General features: G+C 43.0%; 1 protein-coding gene across 6 annotated transcripts in view; it reads right to left on the reverse strand.

Moving 5' to 3' along the window:
- The window catches only part of LOC141265862 (uncharacterized), a 1,005,842-nt gene that overhangs the window by 55,970 nt on the left and 925,918 nt on the right, over nt 1–23,954 (reverse strand). For 3 of the 6 annotated variants that reach the window (XM_073679498.1, XM_073679499.1, XM_073679501.1), the window contains exons 2-5: nt 17,738–17,792; nt 16,889–16,979; nt 10,384–10,461; nt 1,547–1,661 (exon numbers count right to left, since the gene is read on the reverse strand). In XM_073679498.1, the coding sequence (XP_073535599.1) occupies nt 1,547–1,661; nt 10,384–10,461; nt 16,889–16,979; nt 17,738–17,792 (339 nt within the window). Of the gene's footprint in view, nt 1–1,546; nt 1,662–10,383; nt 10,462–16,888; nt 16,980–17,737; nt 17,818–23,954 lie in introns of all 6 variants that reach the window. The other 3 variants (XM_073679503.1, XM_073679502.1, XM_073679500.1) reach the window with 2 other exon arrangements.

Genomic DNA, 23,954 nt, shown 5'->3' on the forward strand with positions numbered 1-23,954 from the left:
AGCTGTATCAGAATATCCGTCTTGCAGGAGTTCAGCACCACCCTGCAGGTGACGTCACTTGTCTCTGATGGGTATTGTAACACTGCTATGTTGTCGGCTCATTACTGCATATCTGTGCCAACAAGAAAGTGGGCGCTGTCACTGCGCACATCGCACAGGGCAGGGACCAGCACCACCCCTGAAACGTGCGTCACTGATGACGCTTCATTTCAGAGAGGGATCCGGGGCTGTGACAGTGACTGCAGCCTCTGCCCCCTGCTCTGATGACGCTTAGTTTGAGTATCCCAGGATGCACTGGGGGTTCTCAAACGAATCATCATCAGACAGAAAGTAATAAAAAAAAATAGACTAGCAGTTAGTGTAGTTAGGGAACGGTAGGGAATTTTTATAGCAAGTATATTAGAAAATAGCTTAGATTATGCCATCAAATAGATGGGGATTTAGATAAATTTAAGGCATGTCAAGTTTTGCCACTGATTTTCATCCTTTGCAAACATTTATAACGTGCAAATGTATAAAATGAATGAAAGCCCATGTAATATATAGTTGCTTCGGGACCTCCAGGGCTGGAGCAGGTCTTTACAGCTCCCCTACATAAGTATCTGTGCCCTAGAGAGTATATCTCTTATACTGGTAATATCTGTGGCTCTGTCCCTTAAAGGGGATTTCCGATTTCGGAATACCCCCATCCACCGGTTGCACAAACTGTGCTTTACTCACCTTTCCGGGTCCTGCACTGAGTCTCCGAGGCTGCTCATAGTGCTGTCACTTGAATGGCAGCCAATCAGTGAGCCCAGCGACTCTGACCGGCTCGTGCCATCAACTGGGGCAGAGCCACTGAGCTCAGTTATTGGCTGTCAGTTATTGGCTATCAGCTATTGGCTATCAGCTATCAGTTATTGGCTATCAGCTATTGGCTATGAGCTATCAGCTATTGGCTATCAGTTATCGGCTATCAGCTATTGGCTATCAGCTATTGGCTATCAGCTATCAGTTATCGGCTATCAGCTATTGGCTATCAGCTATCAGCTATTGGCTATCAGTTATTGTGCTGTCGACATCAGCGCTGCAGACGATAACAGATACCATTGAAAACAGCATTGAAAACTAAACGGTGGACCTGGGGAAGGTGAGTACAGAACATTTTGTTTTTTTAGACAAAGTGCACCTGGAAAACCCCTTTAAACATTTACTAATCATATCCATAGTGAGAACGAAGTGAGAATATCATACGTGAACCTTGATTTTATTTGAAATGATAGTAAGAAGTAAGGGCTTTGTGGATTTAGGATAAACAGCACAATGAACTGATAGAGCTCTCTACCCAAGCTAAAAAGCACAGAGAAAGAGAATCCCTGCAGGGATCTGTCCTTATCACACAGCATTGTGCTCCATGTCTGCAGAAACACAGGCTCAGACAGGGCAGGTGGTCTGCGTCCCCCAGACATTTGGTGTCTTGTTTCCATTATGTGTCGGCACACCCTCCATTTAAGAAGGAGACAGAGGAGGAGAAACAAAGAAAACTTCATCTGCATACTGAGAATACCTGAGATCTCCCGCAGGTGCCTGCGCTGGGACTCCACCTCTCTTTTCATTGCACTTATTGTGGCCTCTTTCACACCCAGCTCCACCTGCATGGTGCTAATCTGAGACTGCAGGTCCTGGGGAGAAAACACAGCAAAGTGCTTACAGTGCAAGGCCATGAAATACAGGGCAAATCATATCACCACTCTGCAACATATCTTATATACCAGCAGTGTCGGACTGGGGTGCTAAGGGCCCACCAGTCACACCAACTCCAGGGCCACATTTTTCAGCTACATGCAAATGTGACAATATCCTCAATCACAAATTTATGTAACAATGATCTGGGTAGATTGTTAAATTACATAGTGATTCAAGTATATTGTGCCAAGTGCTGCTGATAGAAGAGGGTAGTGACCCACTCCTGCATGGGGGCTCCCTCATCTCTGCAGAAGACTTCATAGCACATTTCAAAAATAAGGTCATCCAAACAAGGCAAGTCTTTACTGCCCATCCACCACAACCCCTATGCATAAAAGACCACTTCCCCTTTGCCATAACTTTCCTCCCTACCATCACTGAAGGACAGCTTACTCATCTCTCCAAATCGCACCTTACTACTTGACCCGATCTTGTCCCAGCCCTAAACCTAATCTAACACTAACTTCTGGTACCTTCCCTTCTGCTTTCAAACTTGCCAGAATCACACTGGTGATTAGCTAGGTGATGAGATAGAAATAGCCACTCCTGTGATAAAACAGGCAGGGAAATGTGTTACCTCAGAAAACAGCAGCTGTGAATCCCAGCTGTTTAGTCTGTATACCCACTTATCATAAGTAACTTATACTCCCACTCCTGGCCAGGAGCTGTGGTATGTGCCGACCATGAACTGGAGCAGCTCTGCATGGTCAGACACAGCCATTACACAGTAGATAGCAGTGGCACATTGATAAGATTATCACAGCACAAGAACATTTTTAGATAGCAGTCGCTCAAACCAACCTTCACAGATTCACCTTCCCAATCATTACATATACATACATGCTATACAGTACTATATGAGGAGGGCAGGGCAAATGGTTGCCTAACAACTCTGGAAGTGGCATATTTCTCGCAGAATAAAAGGGTTGGGAAGGTACACTTAAAATGTCTACTCCCTGTCTCCCCAAAATCATCTGTCTGGAGAGAGTCAAGAATCCCAGATACACATCAGATGTTAGCCTAACCTGCAGAAATCCCCGTGTTCGGCCATCTTCTTTCTAAAATGCACGAGGGCCTTTACATAGTGGTCGGTCGAACCAACCTTCACAGATTCTCTTTCCTTACCATTACATATACAGTTGAAACCAGAAGTTTACATACACTATATAAAAAGACACATATACATGTTTTTCTCAATATCTGACATGAAATCAGAATAAATCTTTCCCGTTTTAGGTCAATTAGGATTACCATAATTTTTAATATTTGCCAAATTTTTTGGCAACATCTGAGTTAATTAGAGACACACCTGTGGATGTATTTTAATGCACACCTGAAACACACTGCTTCTTTGTGTAGCATCATGGGAAAGTCTAATGAAATGAGCCAAGATATCAGGAAGAGAATTGTGGACTGGCACAAGTCTGGCTCATCCTTGGGTACAATTTTAAGATACCTCAAGGTGCCTCATTTATCTGTACAAACAATTATAAGCAAGTACAAACAATTATATGCAAGTACAAACAGATGGGAATGTCCAGCCATCATACCGCTCAGGAAGGAGACAGGTTCTGTGTCCCCGAGATGAACATGTTTTGGTCCGACATGTGCATATTAACCCAAGGACAAAATCAAAAGACCTTGTGAAGATGATGGCGGAAGCTGGTAAGATTGTGTCAATATCCACAGTGAAACGAGTACTGTATCAACATGGGCTGAAAGGCCACTCTGGAAGGAAGAAGCCATTACTCCAAAAGAAACATAAAAAAGCCAGATTAATGTTTGCAACTGCACACAGGAACAAAGACCTTTATTTTTGGAGACATGTTCCGTGGTCTGATGAAACTAAAATTGAACTTTTTGGGCATAATGACCATCGTTACGTTTGGAGGAAAAAGGGTGAAGCTTGGAAGCCTAAGAACACCATCCCAACTGTGAAACATGGGGTTGGCAACATCATGTTGTGGGGTTGTTTTGCTGCAGGAGGGACTAGTGCACTTCACAAAATAGATGGCATCATGAGAAAAGAAGATTATGTGGCAATACTGAAGCAACATCTCAAGACATCAACCAGGAAGTTAAAGCTTTGGCGGAAATGGGTCTTCCAAATGGACAATGACCCAAAGCATACTGCCAAAATGGTAACAAAGTGGCTTAAGGATAACAAAGTCAATGTTTTGGAGTGGCCATCACAAAGCCCTGATCTCAATCCTACTGAAAATTTATGGGCAAAGCTGAAAAGGCAGGTGCGAGCAAGGCGACCTACAAACCTGGATCAGTTACACCAGTTTTGTCAGGCGGAATGGGTCCAAATTCCAACCAACTATTGTGAGAAGCTTGTGGAAGGATATCCCAAACGTTTGACCCAAGTCATTCAGTTTAAGGGCAATGGTACCAAATACTAATGAAATGTATGTAAACTTTTGACTTTGCAGTAAGTAATAAAAATGCCTTAAACATTCTCTCTCTCATTATTCTGGCATTTGGCAAATATTAAAACTGATGGTAATCCTAACTGACCTAAAACGGGAAAGGTTTATTCTGGTTTCATGTCAGATATTGTGAAAAACATGAACATGTGTCTTCTTATATAGTGTATGTAAACTTCTGGATCAAACTGTACATGCACGCTCAGTTCAGCCAAGCATGCTCATCAGAGTTTTTTGTTAAAGTTTTATAATAATAATAATAATGCAATACCAAAGCATGCATGTGTTTTCAATTGGGGTAGTGGAACAAGTCACCACTAAACACCTCTAACAGCAGTGTCTTATCTTCTCGGAATACAAAAAGTTTGAGCATCGTATTTCAAAATGCTCATATGCCAGGAGCGAATCAGAAGGCCCCCATACATAGATAGTCTGCAAAAGTTTGGTCATATTTAGATATTTTGTTCTGTGTCCCCCAATGAAGGGCCTGAGAAATTAATTCACTTTCTGTATGTGATATAGATAAGGTTTGGTCACCTTAACGAGAATTTGTTAGCAGGTCAATGCTATTTAATCTAAGAGCACCATGATGTAGGGGCAGATAACCTGATTCCAGCCATGTGTCACTTACTGGGCTGCTTATTGTATTTTCAATAAAATCTCTGTTTTATCAGTAGGAGAGTATCAGTAGAGGACTAGTTGTATGGTGACATGTAGTCCTTCTGCTCTGTGTAACCCCTCCCCTGTATCATACACGTTGCCCATGTGGGTCAACACAACAGTCCTAATGTATCCATTCCTGACATGGGTATCGTGCACCTCGGTCTGCCTTTGAAAAACTTCTTCCCAAGTTTTCCAGGCTTGCAGCATGGCATTACACTTTAAAGAAACATTGTACATTGTATTGGGCCCTCCTGTTGGGTACCACACAGAAATTTATGGCGGTCCAGAGTGGCCCATGGCTACACATATGTAGGGTCATTATGTGTAGGATTCTATGGCTCCATGTTCTTCAACAGTTTTTCATCTAGAAACTGCCACAAAAATCACAACCTTATAGCCACCATGAATAAATAAGTGAAGAATGGATATGACAAAGACAAGTTGCGTGGAAGGCAGACGCTCTGTGCCGCCATCTAGTGCATGAGTTCATGCAGATGCAGCTATGCACACAGCAGTCTGGGCGGCTTTGGAAACCCTTGAGTTGCTTTTGGCAGAAGAGAGAATTAGAAACCCCCCTACAGCCTATAACAAGCCATGTATGGTCACGTTGTGTGGGTGAAACTCGGCTTTCATTCTGATGGATATCAGGCCTATACGTCTCCAAGAAGCGTTCCCGGACAGGCCGCACAGACAGCTATAATGTTATAAGGTGCAGATGGAAAACTCTAGGCTATGTTCACACCTTTAGTATCAGCAGCAGATATTTGTGCTGAGTGTTGGCAGGAAAATCCTGCATAAACCCTGCGTTTTTGATGCACTTTTCTGTTTTTTCCCCAGTCATTTGAATAGGTGAAAAATGCTACAAAATTGCTGTAAGGATTGACGTGCGGCGGATCTGAAAAAATGTTGTGATGGTTCAAATTTGCAAGGAAAAAATAAGCGTCGTGTGCATGAGGTTTCAGAGATCACATTCACTTTGCTGGTACAAAAAGTTTTCTGCGGCAAAAATGTACAGAAAAAAACGCTGCAAAAATGCAGCCTGAGAACAAGCCCTTAGATAGTTCAAGATCAAACATTCATTCAGCCAACATCATTCTCTCTTGAATCCACATAATAAATGAACTCTCGGTAGAACATTCATATGTTTTTAATGGTGAAAGTGGCTTATCTCCCACTAAAATAGAATTGATTGTTTGCAAACACACTGCCTATCCCTTATGTCCTCCAAAATCATTTGTTGGGATAAAATTGGGCCTATCTAGCCAATATCAGAAGGTTTGGCTAATGGCTCCAATACACATTAGACTTCTGTTGACCGAACACATTGACATCAACAGACTGGACCAATAGTCAAATGTGTATAGGATGCCCGACAGATGGTTCCTGTGGAATTAAAGGGGTTTTCCACGAACAAAAGTTAATTTTATTCACTAGATCTTGGAATGAAAATAAGGTCCACAATAGGAAGTGATCTAAAAAATGTTCCTGTGCGGAGATAATCTTATAAATGTGCCCCTGCTGTGTACTGTGTAATGGCTGTGTCTGATCATACAGGGACATGGTCTGATCATACCACATCTCCTGGGCAGGGAGGGAAGCAAAAGAATATACAGATATTACAGCACAGGATCACAGCTGATTCTTTTTGTGAGGTAAAACATTTCTCTGCCTGTTTTTAAACAATGTTTTACCTCACACTGTCTGTATACTCTTTGCTTCCTCCCCTGCCCAGGAGATGTGGTATGATCAGACCATGTTCCTGTACGGTCAGACACAGCCATTACACAGTACACAGCAGGGGCACATTTATAAGATTATCTCAGCACAGGAACATTTTCTTTTAATCACATCCAATTATTAATCACATCCAATTATTTTTATTCCAAGATTTAGTGAATAAAATTAATTTTTGTTCATGGGAAAACCCCATTAAGGGTCCAGAATGTTTGATTTCGGACTGCCAATCCTTTTGTACTCTAAAGATAAGCTGCCGCCAGAGATGTCTGACAGCAGCTTTCTCATAGAGAACATGGAAGTGCTCGGCCGAGCAAATACTCTGGTGTATAGGAGAGCTGGGCAAGATAGCTGTCGGTAGAACCATCGTTTGGCCAACAGCTATCGAGAGTGTATGGTGGAGCTTTAGGGTATATGGCCACCTTTAGAATTAGGTGTCACGGACAAACAAACATAGGTTAGCCTTACAACTGATAGCATAGAAGTAAAAAAAATGCAAGCGGCATTATGGGTGAAGTGAGGCATCCTATGTCCACCGCCATGAAGAATAATATGTCAGATAAGCATCACAGGCAGGCGGCCGGGTTCTTGTAAGTGCAGGATGTTTGCTCTCCATCTAAGTGACCCAGGAGGATTCCTTCACATAAGAGTGCTGTGTACACAGAGGAATTAATCCCTCCATTAGCCACACTTTACTATCAAATATCTCATAGAGCAAAAGAGATTGGATTTCAAGCCGCCATAGAGTAATATTCCGAAAATGAGCTACACACAGAGGACTGTCCTCTATAGCAGAGACTTCCCAGTGATGTATGAGTTGGACAAGACACTGATGTATTGCTAGGTACACATCTGAAAGAAGCGGGGCAAATTTGACTCTTTCTAAGGCAAGTTTAAAATAAAATGTGTGTAGCGTTTGCTGTTGGTAACTCCTTTTACCTTTCCAGAATTGTCTATCAATCTCTGCACTCGCATGTATTAAGTCTTGATTTTGTTGCAGTTTTAATGCAAATTTATTTGCGAATTGTAGGTGAAGTTAGTCGCAAATATCGGCATCAGCATACTATGGATCTGAAAATCTGTAAGGCTATGTTCACACGTTGCGTTTTTGCAGCATTTTTTTATGCAAATTCTCAGCTGCGTTTTACAGTACAAGCAAAGTCTATGGGATTTCAGAAATCTCATGCACACACCTTGGTTTTTCTTCCCTGACTGTTTTGTCAAAGAGCTGTGTTTTTGCAAAATGCAGCATGCCACTTCTTTCAGCGTTTTTTCAGCGTTTTTCACCCATAGGAAGCAATGGGTAGTGCTGGAAAAAACACAGCAAAAATATGCAGGTATCAGGTTTTGCTGCGTTTTTGGTGCCAAAACCTGATGAAGGTGAATTAGGTTATTTTTTTTTCTGCACCAAACTTTATCAGCATGCACAAGATACAAATGAACACTGACAAAACCACAGTAAAAAAACACAGCACAAACGAAGCAAAAACAACCAAAAAACTTGGCAAAACTTAGCAAAAACTGCTTTTTAGAAGTTGCTTCTTTAATGAGAAGGTTTTGACTGCAGGAAAAAAAAACGCTGCAAAAAAGCAACGTGTGAACACAGCCTAACAAGCCAAAGATCCATGGTGGATTTTTATGATGTCTAAGAATAAGATTTTTTAAACCCCCATTATCTTGTGTTGTGCCGCATTTATCTGCAGAATTTCAGTTAAACAGACACTAAAATTTTACAGAACAATACAAGGAACGGGCAATAAAGAAACATTAGTCATTTTTTCTAATCTGCTTCGTGTCCCATGAGTGTACCTGGCATTCATGCAATGCATTTTTTTTTTATGTGTTTTGGATGTTTTTACAAGAAAATAATTAAAAACAATCCAGATTTTGAAGCCAGACATGGATTTTAAACAGAGGAAATGTATCCCCCCCAAAAAAACAACTGCAACAAAGCTTCAATTGGCAAAAAAGCAGAAATGGAAAAAAGTATGACTGAAAGATCTGACTACACAGTATGTTTGTAGTCTGTAACCATGGCAATGCATAAGTCTTCATAGGAGCTAAAGACATTTTTGTAAATTATAGATGCATTGGGATAATAAAAAATGTTTGTGAAAGACGAGGACGTAGCCTTTAATATGAACTGGTAATATCTGTACAGGAGCGGCAGTTTTCTGAGCTAGTTTACTAACTAATATACTTCCAATGCATAAATAGCTGCTCAAACTGGCATAAGACTAAGGTCACATGTCCAGTAATCATCCATTAGAACGGATCCAGCAGCAATCTGTTGACAAAAAAAGTTGTGCAGACACAACTTTTTTTGCCAAGCTAAAAAAAGTGATTTCAACTACATCAATTTTTTAAACATTGAAACCTATGGAAAATGGATCCGTTAAATAGTCGTCCGTTTTGTTCCATTTGAAACTGATCCAGTAAGCAAAAAACAGATCCTTTTCAAATAAAAGAAAAACAGGTGGCAACTTAATGGATCCGTTTTCCATTGACTTCAATGTTATTGATTCAGGTGAAATCAGTGTTTTTAGCTTCGTTTTTTCAAGCACCATAACCCAGAAAGTTGGCATGAAAAACGCTGAATAAAATAAGCACATTTTTTATACCTCTTTTTCCCTTTTATTTGAATGTGTTAAAAACGCTGCAAAAACACTGAAAACACTGACACCCTGCAGATTTAAAACAACGCTTTTATAGTTCAAATCATCAAGGAAAAAATAAGTAGCATATGCATGAGATTTCAGAAACCTCATTCACTTTGATGGTACTGTAAAGTGCAGGTTTTTTTTACCCTTGACAAATGTGTGGAAAAAAAATGCAGCGTGTGAACAAGCTATTGTAGAGACTGGAATTTCTTGACGTTGAGTAGAATGTGCCAAATGTATTAATAGGTGCAAGAATCTTAATAAATTAGCTGCATCTTTAGTCGTCCTTATGCTAGAAATTGAGCAGGCGTAGATTTGTGTTACAATTTGCACCGATTTCTGGCGCACAGACGGTGCAAAAAAAAAACAACCCTGCTATGAGCAAGCATAGATCTGCTGCACAATTTGCACCACATTCTGTCACTGTAATGGTGGCCACTAGTGATGAGCGAGTTTGCTCGTTTAACCCTTTCACCGAGCACACTCAGGTGCTTGCCGAGTATCTTCGGCGTGCTCGTATATTAAGTTCGAGTCTCTTCGTCTGCATGATTTACAGCTGTAAGACAACCTGCACACATGAAGGGATTGCCTGTTTGTTAGGGAATCCTCACGTGTTGAGGATGTCTTACAGCTGTAAGTCATGCAAACGCAGAGACTCGAACTTAATATACGAGCACGCCAAAGATACTCGGAAAGCTCCCGAGCGTGCTCGGTGAAAGGGTTAAACGAGCACGCTCGCTCATCACTAGTGGCCACCGATCCCAGCTTAACCATGGTCACTTACTGCTTACAAACTAGATTATTACGAGCAAAAGAAAAAACTGCTCATTTTAGTACATTTATGAAGTGTGACAAAGTTTGCCCATTTTTTATAAACACAAATACGGTGTAAAATCAATGCCAAGTTTCCCCATAATTCTGTCGTTCCCCATTGCTGCCTTTAATCAGTAATTCTACTTTGTCAAACGGACCGAGTGGAAACAAATGTTCCGCCATGCTGGATTTTTTGCCCACCAAGAAGGAAACTTGTATTAAGAAAAGGCAAAATACAAATTGCAACATGCTTTCACCTGGAAAACTCTTTCAATCGTAATATAGGTGGGGGTCTCAGCTTTTGTACCCCTAGTGACTTTTGGTACGACAGATATAACAATTAATAAAAAATGACCCACTTTTACTTCTGCAATCATCTGTCCAGCTTCGGCTGCTAGTTTTGGCTGGCTGCTAGTGGCTTTTTGTACCTTATTCCTTGTGCAATTCTGTTAAGTCATTTGTTTTATTGATGGTGAATACACAGAGATTTCTCTTTTCCAGGTGCCTCCCTGTGATAATCATACCCTTCTTTGGCATAACGGGACCCTTTCTAAATTACGTGATCTGAAGAAGGGCCTTTATGGGAGAGGGCGAGCTTGGTTTACTTGGGTCAGGTTTTAGCATCCTCAAATCATTCCAGGCTTTGAAGGAAGAGTTAAATCTTCCGGACATTTTACTTTTCCATTTCTCACAGCTCAGACATACTCTGCAAGCTCAGTCCAAAAATGTTCCTCCAGCCTTACATGATTTCCCCTTTGGTTTGGGTGTTGTTGGACCCCCCAACAGTCAGACATATCTCCTACCTACATGCTCTTCTACTGGTGGAAAGCACTAGGCCCCCCCATAAGAGGTTGAGACGGGATTGGGAGGTAGACATGGGTCCTATGTCTGACAAACAATGGGAGTTTGGTTTGGAGACCTCAGGATTCTCTTACGGTATCTACTAGGAGAGAGCCACACACCTCTATATCCTATATTGTACATATTATACCACAGTCAGAATGAGTAGGGTACAGGGACATTTTAGACTTTTAAGTAAAAAGGAACAACATCTTTAAGGGAATGGGGAATCCGAAATACCAAGACAGGTTATCAAACTCGGGGTTATTCAGATTGGAAAAAGGAAGGCTTAGGGGCGATCTTATTACAGTGTACAAATATGTTGTATGTGAAGCGACAGTACAGAGAACTTTCTAATGATCTTTTTACACCAAAGCTTCCAATAATGACAAGGAGGCATCCTCTATGTCTAGTTCACACATGTCAAACTCAGGCCCATGGGCTAAATCTGGCCACCAGGGTGGTTTTATTTGGCCCACGACGCCGGAACCACCACCCCTATGACGGGCCATTATTCTGTATGGAGGACTATGTGGGGCCATTATTCTGTATGGAGTACTATGTGGGGCCATTATTCTGTATGGAGGACTATGTGGGGCCCATTATTCTGTATGGAGAACTATGTGGGGCCATTATTCTGTATGGAGGACTATGTGGGGCCATTATTCTGTATGGAGTACTATGTGGGGCCATTATTCTGTATGGAGTACTATGTGGGGCCATTATTCTGTATGAAGGACTATGTGGGGCCATTATTCTGTATGGAGGACTATGTGGGGTCATTATTCTGTATGGAGGACTATGTGGGGCCATTATTCTGTATGAAGGACTATGTGGGGCCATTATTCTGTATGGAGTACTATGTGGGGCCATTATTCTGTATGAAGGACTATGTGGGGCCATTATTCTGTATGGAGGACTATGTGGGGCCATTATTCTGTATGGAGTACTATGTGGGGCCATTATTCTGTATGAAGGACTATGTGGGGCCATTATTCTGTATGGAGGACTATGTGGGGCCATTATTCTGTATGGAGGACTATGTGGGGCCATTATTCTGTATGGAGGACTATGTGGGGTTCATTATTCTGTATGGAGGTCTATGTGGGGCCCATTATTCTGTATGGAGGACTATGTGGGGCCCATTATTCTGTATGGAGGACTATGTGGGGCCATTATTCTGTATGGAGGACTATGTGGGACCCATTATTCTGTATGGAGGACTATGTGGGGCCATTATTCTGTATGGAGGACTATGTGGGGCCATTATTCTGTATGCAGGACTATGTGGGGCCATTATTCTGTATGGAGGACTATGTGGGGCCCATTATTCTGTATGGAAGACTATGTGGGGCCATTATTCTGTATGCAGGACTATGTGGGGCCATTATTCTGTATGGAGGACTATGTGGGGCCATTATTCTGTATGGAGTACTATGTGGGGCCATTATTCTGTATGAAGGACTATGTGGGGCCATTATTCTGTATGGAGGACTATGTGGGGCCATTATTCTGTATGAAGTACTATGTGGGGCCATTATTCTGTATGGAGGACTATGTGGGACCCATTATTCTGTATGGAGGACTATGTGGGGCCATTATTCTGTATGGAGGACTATGTGGGGCCATTATTCTGTATGCAGGACTATGTGGGCCCATTATACTGTATGGAGGACTATGTGGGGCCATTATACTGTATGGAGGACTATGTGGAGCCCATTATTCTGTATGGAGGACTATGTGGGGCCATTATTCTGTATGGAGGGCTATGTGGGGCCATTATTCTGTATGAACGACTATATGGGGCCCATTATACTTTATGAAGGACTATGTGGGGCCATTATTCTGTATGAAAGACTATGTGGGGCCATTATTTCTGTATGAAGGACTATGTGGGGCCATTATTTCTGTATGGAGGACTATGTGGGGCCATTATTTCTGTTTGAAGGACTATGTGGGGCCATTATTTCTGTATGGAGGACTATGTGGGGCCCATTATACTGTATGGAGGACTATGTGGGGACCATTATTCTGTATGGAGGACTATGTGGGGGCCATTATTCTGTATGGAGGACTATGTGGGGCCCATTATACTGTATGGAGGACTATGTGGGGCCCATTATACTGTATGGAGGACTATGTGGGGACCATTATTCTGTATGAAGGACTATGTGGGGACCATTATTCTGTATGAAGGACTATGTGGGGCCATTATTTCTGTATGAAGGACTATGTGGGGCCATTATTTCTGTATGGAGGACTATGTGGGGCCATTATTTCTGTATGGAGGACTATGTGGGGCCATTATTTCTGTATGGAGGACTATGTGGGACTCATTATACTGTATGGAGGACTATGTGGGGCCATTATTCTGTATGGAGGACTATGTGGGGCCATTATTTCTGTATGGAGGACTATGTGGGGCCCATTATACTGTATGGAGGACTATGTGGGGCCCATTATACTGTATGGAGGACTATGTGGGGACCATTATTCTGTATGAAGGACTATGTGGGGACCATTATTCTGTATGAAGGACTATGTGGGGCCATTATTTCTGTATGAAGGACTATGTGGGGCCATTATTTCTGTATGGAGGACTATGTGGGGCCATTATTTCTGTATGGAGGACTATGTGGGGCCATTATTTCTGTATGGAGGACTATGTGGGACTCATTATACTGTATGGAGGACTATGTGGGGCCATTATTCTGTATGGAGGACTATGTGGGGCCATTATTTCTGTATGGAGGACTATGTGGGGCCCATTATACTGTATGGAGGACTATGTGGGGCCCATTATACTGTATGGAGGACTATGTGGGGACCATTATTCTGTATGAAGGACTATGTGGGGACCATTATTCTGTATGAAGGACTATGTGGGGCCATTATTTCTGTATGAAGGACTATGTGGGGCCATTATTTCTGTATGGAGGACTATGTGGGGCCATTATTTCTGTATGGAGGACTATGTGGGGCCATTATTTCTGTATGGAGGACTATGTGGGACTCATTATACTGTATGGAGGACTATGTGGGGCCATTATTCTGTATGGAGGACTATGTGGGGCCATTATTTCTGTATGGAGGACTATGTGGGGCCCATTATACTGTATGGAGGACTATGTGGGGCCCATTATACTGTATGGAGGACTATGTGGGGACCATTATTCTGTATGAAGGACTATGTGGGGACCATTATTCTGTATGAAGGACTATGTGGGGCCATTATTTCTGTATGAAGGACTATGTGGGGCCATTATTTCTGTATGGAGGACTATGTGGGGCCATTATTTCTGTGTGGAGGACTATGTGGGGCCATTATTTCTGTATGCAGGACTATGTGGGGCACATTATACTGTATGGAGGACTATGTGGGGCCCATTATACTGTATGGAGGACTATGTGGGGCCCATTATACTGTATGGAGGACTATGTGGGGCTCATTATTCTGTATGGAAGACTATGTGGGGCCCATTATTCTGTATGGAGGACTATGTGGGGCCCATTATACTGTATGGAGGACTATTTGGGGTCCATTATACTGTATGGGGGACTATTTGGGGCCCATTATACTGTATGGGGGACTATGTGGGGCCATTATTCTGTATGGAGGACTATGTGGGGCCCATTATTCTGTATAGAGGAGTATGTGGGACCCATTATTTTGTATGGAGGTCTATGTGGGGCACATTATACTGTATGGGGGACTGTGTGGGGACCATTATACGGTATAGAAGACTATGTGGGGCCCATTATTCTGTATGGAGGACTATGTGGGGCCCATTATTCTGTACGGAGGACTATGTGGGGCCATTATTCTGTATGGAGGACTATGCAGGGCCATTATTCTGTAAGGAGGACTTTGTGGGGCCCATTATACTTTATACTGGTTGGCCTGCGACTTTGTCCAAATTTTTAATTTTGGTCCTTTGTGTGTTTGAGTTTTACATCCCTGGTCAAGAGGAAAGAAGGTTTCATCATCACCACAGACGCGGATTCTTTACTGTAAGAGCAGTGAGACTGTGGAACTTTCTGCCGCATGATGTTGTAATTTTTGATTCACTGAAAAAGTTCAAGAAGGGCCTGGATGCCTTTCTTGATAAATATAATATTACAGGTAATGGGTAGTAGAGTCTGTGATGAGACGTTGATCCAGGGAGCTAGTCTGATTGCCGTATGTGGAGTCAGGAAGGTCTTTTCCCCTAATATGAAGCTGCCTCATGTTTTTTTTTGCCTTTCTCTGGATCAAAATGTTAGGCTATAGGTTGATCTCGATGGACTTGTGTTTTATCGCAATCTTAAAACCATAGTTTTCTAGTCCTCTGCCTCTCTGAAGAAACAATTTACATATTTAATTTCCCAGAGGAGCATTGCAAGGCTTAAAAGACTCCTCATCTTGGCATGTCAGGCTTGATATGTCACTCTCCGCAAAGAGAAACGTTACCCCTTGGAACCCTAAGACTATAAATTAGTGGGCTGGAGCTATGTATATTCTAAGTCGTCTTGTGGTGGCTCAATCGCACAGCTTATTTCATAGCTAGTGCATAGCTGATCCACAGAGACGGTGTAACTACGGAAATGTCTGCAGGGAACACACGTGGGATTTACAGTTATCCTAGGGGAGACAACGCAGTATCTGCTTATGGAAACTACAATAGTGCCCCCTGGTGACCAGACATGGAAGAGAGAAAAACATCCCATCACCACACTGAAAGGGCTTTCGCTCTCTGTTCACTGTTAGAAAACAATTATATTTCACATGCAATTTTTAATTGCATACTACTGCTGAAATTAGAAATAAAAAAAGCTAAAATTGCAACAGCAATATTTTCTTCATTATTAGATTTCTAGAAAAATAATACCCTTTTCTGACAGAAGTGGCCATTTCTATAATATTTGTATTGTTATTTCTTATTATTTCTACCAGGGAATACTGGTGAGAGTCCCTCCGTAATAAACCCTAAAATACTGGAATGCTTAGTGTCTTTGTATTGCTTGTAACGCCTAGAAATATTCTGAAGAATACCAGCGTTCTGCAAAATAAAACCCCAATTACACTGTTCCCTGTTTGCAAATAATCTCATACCGGACGTTCTGTAACTCTGAGCAGTTATAGCCGGGGACGGACGGACGGCCATCAATGTGGTCATTACCTCTGTCATTAGCGGAGTGCACTTCTCCTAGGTCAGGGGGTCTTTTTTGGGGGGCTTATTTGTCTTAATAAACCCAATGCCCCTGTCCTCCTTTATCTCCCCTACAATGAGAAATCTCAACACCAAACCTACTACTACTCTTCATTGTACCAAAAATTATGTGGCCGGCTCCACTACCCTACTGTTCCTCTCCAAAACAATAATCTGCACCAAAACTGTATTTGAGTGCCATTCATATGGCTCCATGTGGCCACCGTAGCTCGTCCCACAAGATACACCCCCCTGCAGAAATATACAATCGTCCAAATGTTCAGTAAATGCTGTAGTGGTGGCAATTATAATGTGTATTGCACCAAAATAGCCTCTACAATGTCTTTTATTGAAAAGAATAAACCTACAAAAAATCATGTTAAAGGGGCTGTCCACTGCAGGACAACCCTTTATTAATGGCCCCATTGGGCCAATTAAAGGGATATTCCCATCTCCACGATCTTATCCCAATATGTAGTAGGTGTAATAATAATAATATTAGCCCAATTAGAAATGTAGCATAGTTCTCCTGATTAGCTATGTTGCTTATCCCATGTGCAGGGCATCGCAGTAGTTTAGGTATCCATGGTTACGACCACTCATATAGTGACAGTTAGTTAGCTGTGATTTGTCCTAATAATGGATACCTAAGCTAGCCCCTGCTCCCAGCACCATAACACATTTCCAGTAGATAGCTGATAAGTTCTGAAGATGAGAATTAACCCTTTCATGGATGTGTTCCTAGATTTTTTTCACCCCTTTACATAAACCTCAGCATATGGCACAGTGTAGTGAAATATCCACTAGCTGTGGAACTAGGCTGGTGGAAAGGATATAAGAAGGACGTCTCCAGCTCCAGAAGGTAGACTTGTTTCTGAAGATTCTTGATGTAGCCCGTCTCAATTAATGAACTTGTTTCCATTTTTCTATTAAAAAAGAAAGTGAAGTTATCAGAATTTTGATGATAGGAATTGTTCAGGTTGACTTCACTCACTGAGAGATTCCCCAACCACCTGAGGGGAATAAGGGAGCACTTGTAATAGCACTTAGGCCTCATTCGCACGTACGATTTTCACGTACAAGTGCTATCCGTGTTTTTCACATGTCTGTGATTTTTCGTAAACCGAGAGGTCCACAGAAAATCGCAGAGACATGTCCGATTTTGATCCGAGGGTCAGATCAAAATTGGCAATGCAAGTTAATGGGTCCGTGAAAAAATTGGACTGCACTCGGCTGAAATCTAAGTGCAGTTCGATTTTCATGGACTATCAGAATAGAGAAAGTGGAGACATGGTTTTAAATTTCTGCACGTACGAGAAAATCGGATGACACTCTAATGAAACTCAAAACACTCAAAATCAAACTGACCAAACTCTGATCAAACTCTGATCAAACTCTGATCAAACTCTGATCAAACTCTGATCAAACTCTGATCAAACTCTGAGCAGAATAATAGGTCTGTTTTTCTCATATGTGGAAAAATTGGACATGTGAATGAGGCTTAACCCCTTCATTTTCCAAAGCTCTATAATCCATGCACAATTGCTCCACCTCTCAGTTGCACTAGTTTTGATAAATCTCACCCATACAAGACAATTAACAAGAAAAACTGGAGCAAATATAAAATAATTCACAAAAAAATCCTACCTTCCACTTTTCTGCCCTAATTCCTCCCATAACTAACCTGCTTTCCATAGCAGATGTCAGATCCTTAATAGTAAGGGACTTCCTCATCGTTTCTGGATAGAAAATAAAAAGAAATATCTCAAATGATAAAATCACGCTGTGATTTGTGTAAATTTCCACTTATACTTTGCAGTTTTCTTTCATTATTTGGATGGATTTTTTAACCAATCAGGTTCTAAACACAGTGTAATGATTTATTATGCTAACATTTGTGCCGAAAAAAATAACAGATGATGTAAACTCAGGACTAGACACTTAGAGATGCACCGACTTTATCAAACATCATGAACAAGTCTGATAAATTTGGCAAATTTTTACATTATCAAAACATTAGACCGTGTTGGTGCCCAGGACCCTGTATGAAAGCTTTTTAATTGCTCTACTGGAGAAGTTCTGTACATAGCCCAAGAGAAGGGGTATGGCGGAGCATGGGGGGGCTGGATGACTCGCTTCTATGGAGCCGCACTGAAATGAAGGGATTTCTGGGGAATAAAAATGATCCTCAGACGACTTAAAAAGAATCTAAAAAAAAAACAATCACTTTACAAATTGCTAGAAGTACCCTTGATTGTGTCGGGACACGACCCCGACCATGGGGGGAAAGTTCAGTTCATATTATTCCATAGGTAAAGTTCTGATCTGGATCTTGTTGATACGTTGGAGTTCGTACAATACATTTTTTAGAATGAAGTAACTATTTCAACTTTAAAAAATATGGAAACCGGGTGCGAAAGAAATGTTTCTTGCTAACCTGTCTACTTTTTTTTTCTAGGACTCGACAAAACACTTTAGCTACAATAACTTTTATATTATAATATTAACACCACTGTTTATTGATGGAAGTTCTGGTTCTGGTACCCGACCCAAACTTTAGTCCAAAGTTCGGTTCGGCCACTGGAACGGCAACCGAACTTGAACCCGAACCCCATTGAAAACAATGGGGACCCGAACTTTGGAACTGGAAAAAAATTCTCTCCCAAACTTCCCCCGGAACTTTGAACATTAAAACGGACTTCCAGGAGAAGTCCATGCTTAGAGTTCAGCACCGGACACTTAATGTCTGGTACGAACCCCAAACTTTAAAGTTCGTGTCCGCTCATCTCTACTACTGTGCAATTTTCCTTATTCAGGTTAGGATAATATAAAGTTCACTTGTTTCCTTTCCTCCCAATTTTTATAGAGATTTCATGATTTTTTTTCCTACCTTTCTTCATATTCTTAGTCTGTATTTATCTTTCTCTTCTACTTATCTCTTATCCCTTTATCCCTTTTCCCAGTTTCCTATATTCCCCATTAAAGATTATTTTCTTTCCCACCTCCTTATCCTTAACCTTTTCCTACATCTATTTTTTCTCTATCTTCTATCCCTTTAATTATTGTTATTTTGTTAAAATTAATAAAAATATTATTAAAAAAAAAAAAGAATCTAAAAAAAAAATAATAATACCCCGCCTTCCATTCCCTAACTTCTCATTCCGGTGCTCATTCATTCCCTCAAGGTCTGTGCTTCTTTTGCCTGCCCATTTAGACATTATCCACCTCTGAGTGCTGGAGAAGTAGCTGCGGAGGATCAGGGAGGTTATTATTTCTTCCATTATTTATTTATTTTTTTCATTTTCATACACCAGAACACTTATACAATCCCTTAAAGGAGTTGTCCAGTTAAAATAAATTGTCAACTACCTGTAAGAAAGGTGGTAACTTACTGATCGGTGGGTGCCGCACACATCGACAGATCTGTGAATTTTTATCCTTAACAGGGAACTTTTATCCCGTTATGAAATGTCATGGCAGGTCGATCGCCCGACTGCAGCTCCTTTCTTTCTCTAAGGGGTTGCCAGAAAAAGCCAAGCGAAGTGCTCAGCAAACCCATAGAGAATGAATTAAGCACGCACACTGCCGCTCCATTCTAATAGCTATGACAGTTCCCCGTTCTGCCGTTCGATGGGGGTCTCAGTAGTTGGACCCCGACTGATCAACAAGTCATAGGATGTAGGGGTCCGACTACTGGGGCGTGAATGATGTAGGGAGTGAATGAAAAATCTGAATCATATATGACCCCAAGACAGTGGGCATGTTGCTGGGGAGTAAGGGTAGGACCACACATGGAAATGGCAATATCGGGCACAGGTAGGTTAGTGGAGGGAGGAAACACAGGATTCGTTTTGACAGATTCAGATTCAGAGACAACAGAAAGACAATCACTGATATTTTGTAATAATGCAGGGGTGATGTCAGGAGACGGTGTATACTTGGGTGTCGTCATCATAAAGATGGTACTGAAAACCGAATATGCTGATTGTTTGTCCAATAGGGGCGGTATATAGGGAGAAGAGGAGGAGGCCTAGGACTGAACCCTGACACTAAGGGGAAGAGGAGCCAGTAAAAGATACAGTGAAGGAGCGGTTAGAGAGGTAGGGGGAGAACAAGGAGAGAACGGTGTCCTTGAGGCCGACAGAGCGGAGCATAGTGAGGAGAAGCTGGTGATCCACCGTGTCAAATGCTGCAGAGAGATCCAGGAGAATCAGCAGGGAGTAGTGACCATTAGACTTAGCGGTTAGTAGATCATTAGGGACTTTAGTGAGAGCAGTTTCAGTGGAGTGTAAAGAGCGAAAACCAGATTGTACAGGGTCAAGAAGAGAGTAATCGGAGAGATAGTGGATCATACGGGTATAGACCAAGCGTTCCAGGAGTTTACAGATGAAGGGAAGATTAGACACAGGTCTGTAGTTAGCAGCACAGTTTTGGTCGAGGGATGGCTTTTTAATTGATGGATATATGCTGGAGTGTTTAAATGAGGAGGGAAAGATACCAGATGAGAGAGAGAGATTGAATATTTTAGTTAGGTGAGTGGTGACAGCCGGGGAAATGGACTGAAGGAGATGTGAGGGAATAGGGTCACTGGTGCAGGAAGTAGGGCGAGAAAATGCAAGGAGCCTGAGCACTTCTTCTTCCATAACTGGTTCAAAGACAGAGAGTGAGCTAGTTGTAACGGGAGACGGAGGACCGTGCATGGTATTAGGGGATTGGAAGAAAAATTCCTGATTGATATGGTCAATTTTTTTTAAAATAATTAGTCAGATTGTCAGCGCTGAGGTCGGTAGTTGGGGCTTTCACTCTTGGTTGGAGGAGGGAATGAAAAGTTTCAAAGAGGAGTTTAGGATTTTTGGAAAGTGAGGTGATGAGGGTACTGAAATAGGTTTGTTTGGAGAGGTGAAGGGCGGAGTTGTATGTTTTAAGCATAAATTTATAATGGATGAAATCTTCGGCCAGATTAGATTTTCTCCACAGACGTTCAGCGCACCTGGAGCACCGCTGGAGAAAACATGTTCGCAGCGTGTGCCAGGGTTGTCGCCATCTGTGCCGAGTTGTTCTAAGTGTAGGAGGAGCAGCTTCATCCAGGGCACTCTACAATGTATCATTATAATGTTTCAGTGCAGAGTCAGGACATGAGAGGAAGGAGATCGGGGCCAATGATGACTGCAATTTCTTGACAAGTTTCTGGGTTTTAAAGGCGCGTGTATTTCTATAGGTGTGGTAAGTGTGGGTGTCCTGAGTGGAGCGACAGTTACTGACGGAGAATGACAGAAGGTCATATGAGGTCTATTATTCTGTATGGAGCATTATATGGGGTCCATTATTCTGTATGGAGAATTATATGGGGTCTATTATTCTGTATGGAGCATTATATGGGGTCCATTATTCTGTATGGAGCATTATATGGAGTCCATTATTCTGTATGGAGCATTATATGGAGTCCATTATTCTGTATGGAGCATTATATGAGGTCCATTATTCTGTATGGAGCATTATATGAGGTCCATTATTCTGTATGGAGCATTATATGGGGTCCATTATTCTGTATAAAGCAATATATTGGGTCCATTATTCTGTATGAAGCAATATATGGGGCCCATAATACTGTATGGAGCATTATATGGGGTCCATTATTCTGTATGGAGCATTATATTAAGCCCATTCAGTATCGGACTGGGGTGCCAAGGGTCCACCAGTAACCAACTCCAGGGGCCCCCTTTTCAGCTACATGCAAATATGACATTATCCTCAATCACAAATTTATATAACAATGAAATAGGTAGATTAGTAAATGAATCAGATGCAGACTATGTCTGTACATAGTGATGCAAGTATATTGTGTCAAGTACTGCTCATATAAGAGGGTGGTGGGCCACTCCTGCACAGGGGCCCACCGGAGGATTGTCCTGTTCTCCTATGCGCCAGTCCAAAACTATGCCCATTATTCTGTATGGTGCATTATATTAGGCCCTTTATTCTGTATGGAGGACTGTGTGGGCCCATAATACTGTATGTAGGACTATGTGGTGCCCATTATACTGTATGGAGGACTATGTGGTGCCCATTATACTGTATGGAGGACTATACTGTCCGGTCTGCACTGTGCGCTGTGACGATTCGCCGGTTTCTGAGCTATTGTAGAATTTACAATAGATATCCCTCATGTAATGTAAGAAGTGAAATCTTTGGCCTTGTACTATACCTATATTTCTCTGCGGTATCCGTGCATCATGAATCGTGGTATGTGTTACAGGGGCCCACTGAGACTCTTTTGCCCGGGACCCACGAAAACCAGGAGCCGGCTCTGGCTGGTTCCCCTGCACAACACAGGCCCAGGGGGCGCGTCAACTTTGGCGTAGTCGGCAGGATTTCGTGCCCGCAACCACCGGGTACTGCGTGCCTGAAAAGAGACTTTTATACTTACCTGTGGTGAAGTTTCCCGCCGTCCGGAGTCGTTTCCCGCCATCCGGAGCCGATTGCCGCCATCAGACGCCATCTTGGACCGTTTCCCGCCGTCTTCTGCCTTCTTCCCGCCATCCGCAGCTGCTTCCCGCCTTCGGACGCCATCTTCGGGACGCCGCACGGGAAGAAGAGGGGCGTGGATGCCGAAAGCGCGCGAGATCCGAAGCTCCGCCCCACGCTCCGCCCCACGCTCTGACGCTGCGCAAGGTCCTGGAAGGGAGGAAGAGCGACGCTGACATCATCGGAGCGCGACGCCAGGTCCTCAACCCCGACGATCGACTGCGGAGCTGCGGCCTACGGAAGAAGAGCATCGCAAGGTAGGCCACGGTCCACTAGGGGGGAGGAGGATGCCGGATACCGAGGGGAGCTCCACTGCCACAGCCACCGCCAGCGCAACCGCTGCAGCAGTCATGCCATTCACCATGCCCTATATCCCGGGGGCAACCTGGCTACCCCAGTACTCAGGGGAGTCACATACTCTAAATGACTTTAGAGAAAGACTGGATAGCCTCTTCCAGGTGTACCCCCTCACAGAAGAGCAAAAAGTGAGCATCCTGGTGGCCCAATTAATCGGGGCAGCCCAAAGGGAGGTAAAGTCCTGGCCACCTGGGAGGAAGAGGACTGTCAGAGACATACTAACCCGGCTGAAAGACACATTTGACACCCGCACCTCAGCCGAAATAAAACTAAGATTTTATGGGTGCAAACAACGGGCACATGAGAGTATAAGAGACTATGCTCTAAACCTACAAGAGGCCCTGAGAGCCATTAAGCAGGCAGACCCTGACAGCGTGGGAAATGAAGATAAGCTGTTGACTGAACAATTTATTGAGGGTCTACTGTGCAATGCCCACCGAACCCAGTTGCGGGCAATGGCCTTACAGGACCCTGACCTGGACTTTGCACAGTTCAAGGACAGAGCCATCCGGGTGCTCCGAGAACCGGCACCAGGTGGCGCTGTGACCCACAGGCGCCCTGCTATCACTTACCACCAGGAGACGGCGCCCTTGTCTGCAGGGCCTGTGGGAGCTGATGCGCAGGCTTTAAACAGTGACCCGGCTACAGACCTGCACCATCAGGTCCAAGAGCTGACTAAGAGCGTTGCCGCGCTAACCAGAACTGTGCAGTCTTTACAGGTCTCTTCCAGCTGGCATCCGGACCGGAGGACGTCCCGTGGCGCCGACTGAGGAGGACCCCACCGGCCAGAGGAAGACCCAGCGACAGATACAACGAAGACGGACGACCCATCTGCCGCCGCTGCAATCAACCCGGACATGTAGCAAGGTACTGTCATTTAAACGGGCACAACCTGAGGTAGAGGGCCAACCCCCAGGCATAAGACCATCAGGCCCATCAAACTGGCGTGATAAATACGTAGGGGGACGTCCAATCTTGCCTGTGGTACTGGATGGCATTCCTATGAGTGCCCTACTAGA

Source organism: Phyllobates terribilis, unplaced genomic scaffold (genome assembly GCF_046119375.1).
Source record: "Phyllobates terribilis strain yellow unplaced genomic scaffold, ASM4611937v1 Scaffold_4__5_contigs__length_816908805, whole genome shotgun sequence".
In the NCBI taxonomy this organism is placed as follows: domain Eukaryota; kingdom Metazoa; phylum Chordata; class Amphibia; order Anura; family Dendrobatidae; genus Phyllobates; species Phyllobates terribilis.